General features: G+C 44.1%; 1 protein-coding gene across 1 annotated transcript; it reads right to left on the bottom strand.

Moving 5' to 3' along the window:
- Positions 1–358: 358 nt before the first annotated feature.
- On the bottom strand, positions 359–5,849 carry LOC6646291 (serine protease filzig). The gene is made up of 6 exons (XM_002068796.4): positions 2,010–5,849; positions 1,312–1,498; positions 1,059–1,243; positions 870–985; positions 673–792; positions 359–612 (listed from the first exon to the last, which is right to left on the bottom strand). Exons 1-6 carry the CDS (start codon positions 5,749–5,751, stop codon positions 448–450), a joined length of 4,515 nt encoding a protein of 1,504 aa, XP_002068832.3. The 5' UTR covers positions 5,752–5,849; the 3' UTR covers positions 359–447.
- Between the last annotated feature and the right edge of the window lie 1,809 nt (positions 5,850–7,658).

The raw sequence follows: 7,658 nt of genomic DNA, 5'->3' as shown, positions 1-7,658 counted from the left end.
CAATTTGCCTACGATGAAATGTAACAATTTTTTTTTTTTATTTGTTTTTATCATTTTTAGTTGAATCAAATCAAATGATGAAGTAAATAAATATATAGATATGTATATCAATAAATAAATAAATAAATAAGACTATAAAAATTAAATATGCCTTAAAGATTAATTCAAATTAAAAACGTTCAGATTCAGACTCAACTAATTGTTAGGCACGCGCGTACTTCAAAAAGAAAACACAAAAAAAAAAAATTAAATAAACACACACAATTTTTCAATTAAACTAATCAATGATTTGGTGAGAAGGGGGAAGGGGAGGAAAATGAAAATGGGATAAAGAGAAATATAAATGAATTGTGGGGTAGTGACATTCGTTTTTTTGTTTGTTTGTTTTGTTTTTTAACTCTATTTCTATTTACACTTGCTGCGCCTCTACTACTACTCTCTGGGTCTCTATTTGACACCCGTTATGCTACGCAGCCAAGGCTTGTAGAAGGTGGTCCTCATATAGACACCGGGCAAATAGGGCGCTGCACACTTAATGCCATGGGATACAGTTCCAGCTAGCTCATAGCGACCATCAGGACGCTGTAGCACCAAAGGACCGCCACTGTCACCCTATGAAAACAAAGCCAAGTTAGTAAGAGAAAACGAGAGGGGAGAGCTAAAATGACCCACCTCACAAGAGTCCTTTTGCCCATTGGCATAGCCAGCGCACAGAAATGAGTTGAGTATTTTCTTATTGTGACCGGCGGTGTGGAACATCTCCTGACACACGCTATTCTCAATAATTGGCACCTAATTGAGGGAGAAGCAAAGTAATTGCTTAGTGTCCTGTTATAATCATCTAATAGTTAGTGGAAGAAACCCTTTACCTGTACTTCCTGCAACACTGAGGGCACACCGCCGCCATATTTAAGTCTTCCCCAGCCAGTGACTGTGGCCATGCGTCCTGTAAAATCGGCCACATCGTTGGGCATGCAAATGGGTACTAAAGAAAGTAGGTAAAAGAAAAGTATTAAGTTGAAATATAAATCTTTATATATCTATTTTAGGATTCATACCAATATGCGTGTCGAACTGCACGGGACTATCCATTTCGAGTAGAGCTAAATCATTTTCAAATGTCGCTGGATCGTATTGACGATGTACAATGACACGTTTGACATTCTTGGTAACAGGACGTTTGCTTTCCAAATCACCAGAAATATCAAATTCACCCATAACAGCCACCAAAGAGGCCAAGAAGCTAGAAATGATGATAGACCAAATGATAAGCTTAAAGAGGCATTATTGAGTTGGAGATTCTGGACTTACCCTGGTTGACAATGAGCTGCTGTGATGACATAGCGACTGGTGATCAAAACACCGCCGCATTTATTCTTTGTGAAAAGTCCCAGCCAGGTGGACTCACGCACTAGAACTTGCCAGGGAAAGGCTCCAAAGGAAGAACCTTTACCGCCAACAATACGACCAGACTTGACATGTGGACGAATGCCGCATTCTGTTGATGGGGATTGAAATGCGAGGTTAGGAGTAGTAGGAGGGAGTGTTCACAGAAAAAGAGAGAGAGAGAGAGAGCGAGAGATAGCGAGCGAATTGGAGAGCGATATAGACAAAGATACAAAAAAAAATGTATATGAAGACCATTGGGATTGCGGGGAATGATTGAGTAAGTCTTAGAGAAAGCATAGAACTAAGTGTATTTTGCTGTTAGGATTGGGATCAGGATTTAGTTAAGGGTTAAGGGTTTGATCATTTAATGATTTCGGCGAACAGGACGTTTTCGACGTTTTGCTAAATATTTGTGGAATGATTTCAAGTACAAGTTCATGGATATTGGGAATTTTGGATATGCATGAGCGTTTAGGATCAAGAGATGAAGAGAGAGAGAGAGAGAGAAAGAGAAAACAACAGTTTGTAAGTAAGAAAGAGAGCGAGATTCAGAGAGAGTGAGAGACAGTTGTTTCGGGTCTATGCTTGTACATGCTGCTTCATTTTGCCAGAATACTTACGAATCTTGCGTCCATTGGCCCCGCCATACGAGCTCAAAGTGCTATCTTGATCAACTTCATTATCTTGCGGATTTGGATTCACATCCTCTTCATCCTCCTCGTCGACAATCTCATCGTCAGCTGGTCGAGCCGAGCTCACTGTTGTCGTTTTTACTGTACTGACACGTCGCGTGGGTTTCTTTGTTGCTGTCGGCTTGCGGGTTGTCACCGTTGATGGCGCCACAGTGGTGCGTCGATTTGCCGTTTGGGGTTTTCGTGTGGTCACCGATGTCTTTTTGTTCGGGGCTTTTGTTGTCACACGCGTCACTGGCTTCTTTGTGGTGGTGGCCTTGGGCTTGGTTGTACTGCCCTGTCTCACGGGCTTGCGTGTGGGCTTCTTAGTGGTGACTCCAGAGCCGCCGCCGGCGCCACTAATTGGTCCCGCCTGGTAGGTAGATGCCGTATTGTTCGTCTCATCAATCATATCGGCCAGTGCCTCAAAGTTGCCCTGCAATGACGCAACCAGTTTGTGCACCAACGTGTGCATTTTATCCTTCAGCACAATATCCTCAACAAAAGCGGGCGTCGAGAGCTCCAAGTCGCTGGTGACAGCGCTCGAGGCAGCGGACATATTTAAATTTGGATTACGCACAGGCGGGAAGTTAACAAAATCGTTCGGTGACGTGTATGTCTCATCGTTGGCCACTTGCTGGCCAATCTTCTCGCCCGGCACTGGGAATGCCGGATAGGTGGGCGTTGGCCCATAATAGCCAGGGAATGCAGGCTTGTCATCGGATGGCACTGCATAAAGCGCTTCCGCTTCTGTGGTGGATTGTGTGAAAGCGGACACATGCAGGGGACTGCTGCCAAAGTAGCCAGGATCCTCAAAATCGTTCGAGCTTACCGGTGATGCTGAAGGAGAAGCCGTCACCAAATTGATGGCCGTCGGTTTGGGTGTTATCAACACGGTGGGTCTTGGTGGTTTTGGTGTGTTGTTGATCTGCACAAAGCCAGGTCTCTTATGCCCATAGTTCGCAGTGGTTGGTCGATGGACATGCACAGGTGTCGAGGCAGTGGCATAAAGAGGTGGTTGATAATTTCCAGGCGTCGAGCCTACAATATTCTCAGCCGTGCTTTGAATGAAGGCATCCAATTTATCATCGGCCATGAATAGAGGTGGCACATTGTCATAATGGTAGTCGACAGTAGCTGGAGGACGTGGAGTGCTGGGTCCGGTAACATAGCTCGTCGAGACGGGCTTCGCTGTTGAGGGTTTGCGAGCAGGTGAACTGGCCACAGCGCCCTCTTCGTTGTATGTTAGCGAAGGTTGCGGCGCTGGCTGATCATAGTTGACACCGGATGGTGGTTTCTTGGAAACTTCTTGATGCAACTGAGGATAGCCGGTTTCTTCGGATTGCTGATAGGTAGATGCTGCAGCTGCTGACTGCTCGTAGTTCTCCACAGAAGCTTCTGTCTGGGGATATCCAGTTTGTTCTGGCTGTTTGTAGTTCGTAGAAGCTGAAACTTCGGGTTGCTGGTAGTTCGAGGCAGGAGCTTCCGCTGATTGTGGATAAGACGTTTGTGCTGTTTGCTCGACAGTTGGCTTGTTGTAAGAGTTGGAAGGCTTCTTTATTTGTATGTGAGTGATGGGCGACTCGTCTTCGCCTTGACCATAATTGCTAGCAGGCTGAGGTTTCTTCTTAGTGCTCTCGTTATTGATGGGTTTCTTGATAGCTGGACGCTTGGAGCTAACCTGTGGGCGCAATGGAGGTCGTGGTCTAGGACTAGCCGTAACTAAAACTGGACGCAGTGATGAGGTATCGTAGGTACTGTCGTATTGTGGTCGTTGAGCCAGTGGCTTGGATGTGGATGAAATAAAGGCGGATGTTGTAGATGTCATAATTGGTTGACTGTAACCCTCGGATGAAGGACTTTCAGCGTAGTCCTCTTGCACTTTGGTTGTATGCGAAGAGACAGACACTTCGGCTGGCAATTGTCCTTGATATTCGCTAACAGATGGCTTCTTAGTATTGTAATTTTGCATAGTGACCATACCAATATAACTGCTAACTGGACGATTGGGCTTATTGACATTTGTGGTAGGTCTTACGTAAGCTGGAGATGGATGAGCATGTTGAGGTTCCTTTTCAGTGGGGATTTGGGCAAGTGTCTGATAGCTAGATTCGGTATTCGATTGGCCCGATTCCTCCTCGATGTAGGACATATCCACTGGATAGGCAATGCCCATTACAGGCATTTTATTGAACTCAGATGTTTGTGGAGCCAGTGGTGAGATGGCATCATGATATCCAGTGGCTGGCATAGTATGCTCCTCGAGGGCAGCAGATGTATCGTCCTCGCCATAAATGGGTCTTGCCGTGGGCAACTCTGGTGATGCTTCACCTGAGAGGTCCTGTTCATCAGAGACCTTGTCATAGGAAGCAGTGATGTCAGTGGTGGCGTAAGATGACTTATCAGCTTCGTTGTTAGCCTCTGGGTAGAACTCACTAGAAGGCTGTTCTGTGGCACTCTGACTTGAGCTGGGATATCCGCCATAAGAAGGTGGTGTCTGTTGGTTATTGACCACATTGTAGGAAGGACCATGATTGGTGTTATTCAATTGCAAAATGATTGACTCAATTGAATCAACATGCGTTGTAATGGAGGAAACAGTTGTTCCAGGACTATGGCTGCTTGGACGCTTGAAATTATTGTCGGTATAAGTTGGCACTTGGTCATATTTATCTTCGGCTGAAGCACTCGGTTGTGTGCTGCTGCTATCCTTGGGAGGTTCCACATAAATAGGCTGTGGTCCATAGCCCGTTGAGAATTGCAAATCTTCTACCAAATCAGCATCGGCTCCCGGATGGGTAATATCGCTGTGTGTGAACTCACCACCATCCAGTATCAGATGATTATGATGATGCATATGTGTGGTGGTGGTTGTCGACGCTGTGGTCTGCTGTGCAGGCTTTGGCTTGGGTCGTTTCATTGTCTCCACCAGCTGTGGCACCGGCTTAGGCTTTGGTTTTGGCTTGGGTCTCGTTGTGGTCACTTTAGTTGTTGTTGTTCTCGTGGGAGGTCTTGTGCTGGGCGCTGGAGTTTGTGAGGTGGGCTCTTCAAATGAACTAGACTCGGAACTGGCATGACTATCCAAATTGGCCAGTTTCATGGGCACCTCAGTGGTAAAGGTAACGCGATGATCTTGACTATGCTCTGGGGGTAAAGTGCTCAGTACTTGCATCACAAAATCATCATTTTGTGGTGGCGATGATGGTGAATTGATCTTTACCGAATGCTTGTGGACATGCAGAGTAGGTGGTTCCGGAATCTTTTCAACCGTTTGTTGTGGCTCCTCATGTACCTGCTCAAACTCCACACTACCCGAAGAGGAAGCCGAAGAGGGGGAGGAGTAAGTGGCCGCCTCTGTTGAGGCAAACTCATGTTGTGTCTGTTCCACACTGTACCCATTGCTGGGGGTACTACTGCTACCCAACTGCTGATAGACCTTATCAATATTCTGCGAAGATGAGGGCAATTGCTCCTCCTCACTCAGCTGCTGTTCCCCATAGTTCTCGTACGATGACTGAGCGGCATGTTGTTGCTGCTGATGTTGCTGGAAATAGGCATTTTGGGCATCATTGATCAAAGTGCTGGCCAGTTCATGGGTTTGTGGTATCTGACAGCAGGCGCCAAACAGAAAACCATCCATGCAGGCTCCCACTACTTCGCCTCCACGTTGGGCGCACTCATGATTGAACATGCAAATGGTTGGACCATTCGAGCGGGGATCCGAACTGGGTAAAGTTTTTGTGGCCCGACAGTGTTTGGGAGTAATGCGATAGCCGCCAAATAATTTGCGACCAGCTGAAAATAGAGAGAAAACGAGAGAGAGAGAGGGAGGGAAATTTAAAATGAGATTTAAGATGGTAGATTATAATCTTCTTCATATGTATACATGTAATTAAATTGTCAGTCATCTATGGAAAACTGTAAATAATTGGCTAACTAGTGAAAATAATCTGTCAACTATAGAAAAATTCCTTAAATGAAAGTGACAAAATAAAATAAAAAAACAGTTTTTTGCTTCGTTTTTAATTGTGCGCATTATTTTTAATGCCAATTATGAGCAGAGAGTCGTTCCGAATGCCTCAAGCTGAGCTCAAAAAGCCTGAAGCGCACACTAAAAGACAATAAACTCAATTAACTACAATTTGCCGACTGACCACAGTCAGTGGTGTGTTCTGCACACGAAAGGTAGCCCAACCGCCAAACCGCCGCCAAGTGAAAGTGCCACAGAGTCAAAGTTCAAAACTTTGCCCCCAGTCGGTCTTTGGTGTGGGCTAAATGCACTTGGATTGCATTTGTGAGGCTCCTCGTCGTCGTCGTGGTTGGCCTTTTTCCGGCTCATTTGGTACAAAAAGTTGCCTCATTAAAAAATTGCCAAGTGAAGCTCACTTGACATTTTCACCTTACCCCAAAAGTTTGGTAAGGTAAAAGGAAAGAAAAAATTGAAATTGATTTCAGGGCAATTAACACCCAACCTCAACCTCAAGTGTTCCCATTTCCGATTGAGACTATGTCAATGTTTGGGATGTCAAATTAGACCAAGACTTCCCAAAAAAAGGTGAGAGAAGTCCCAAAATCAATTAACTGGATGTTAATTAAACGAAAACGAAATTGGCCAGGAATCTCACTTCTTCTTAACCATTGTTCACTTTAAGTTTTTAAGCTGCTAGGCACGTAGCCAAAGAAAGAGAGGAAAACCCAAGTGAAAGTAAACAATGGCAGAAACGCAGAAACCAAAAAGGCAGACAAAAATAAGTGAAATATCAAAAACGTAAAAAAAAAGTAAAGCAAAAACTTCCATTAGAATAAACACAGCCACCGCCGCCGCCGCCTCGAGAGACTCGGCCAAAATACATAATTGAGAAAAGTGATAGTGCTTTTTGTTTTTTTTCTTTTATTATTTGCTTTGGCCTTTCCTTCTTCTTGCTAACAATTCCATTTCGTTTTTCTGCTCTAGTGCCACAAGACAATTCAAGTTGTGTTTTTTATGATTTAAATATTATTTTGTATCTTTCTTGTTTTTTATGTTTCGATACTTAAGTGCGCTCTTTAAGTGTTCTACCGCAACATCGTAAACACAAAGAGAAAACCATGGAACACAGTCTTGAATGGAGGAAGAGAAAAGTTAGAAAAACTATAAGAGATAGACAGAGAGAGAGAGAGAGAGAGACTTGTGGTGAGAAACTGCCTTGAGCTAAACTCTTGAGCTAGGGCAGTTTAACAGTCAGTCAGTCAAGTTGAGGGCCCTCCACCTTGGTGAGAGGTAAGGTGAGGTGAGGTGAGGTGGGGTGCACGTGGTAGATAATTATGGAGATTTTGTTTGGGGCAACTTAATGAGAGAGTAAACTAGCCTTAATTATGCTGTTTAGCATCATTTATTTGATTTAAGACAAATACTGAAATCGAAACTAGTCATATTGGTATAAATTTTAGTTAGGTTTAGTTAGTTGGACATTATTAGGGGAAAATGGGTGGTGTACGTTAGTCAAAGTGCACAAAATAGTATATTTTATGATAAAGGAAAGATGAATGAGCTCCGAATATAGGATAAACAATTGGAAGAAGTAACTAATTAACAAACAAATGGATCTAGAATTTAGA

This window comes from Drosophila willistoni, assembly GCF_018902025.1.
Source record: "Drosophila willistoni isolate 14030-0811.24 chromosome 2L unlocalized genomic scaffold, UCI_dwil_1.1 Seg72.1, whole genome shotgun sequence".
Lineage (NCBI taxonomy): Eukaryota > Metazoa > Arthropoda > Insecta > Diptera > Drosophilidae > Drosophila > Drosophila willistoni.
Note: the sequence above shows the minus strand (reverse complement) of the source record. Positions and strands in the feature narration are given on the sequence as shown.

Coding starts and splice junctions, on each gene's coding strand:
- LOC6646291 (XM_002068796.4), bottom strand. CDS start 5,751: ATGTTCAATCATGAGTGCGCCCAACGTGGAGGCGAAGTAGTGGGAGCC. Junction 986..1,058: donor GCAGTTCGACACGCATATTG/GTATGAATCCTA, acceptor TACTTTCTTTAG/TACCCATTTGCATGCCCAAC. Junction 613..672: donor GGCAAAAGGACTCTTGTGAG/GTGGGTCATTTT, acceptor TTGTTTTCATAG/GGTGACAGTGGCGGTCCTTT.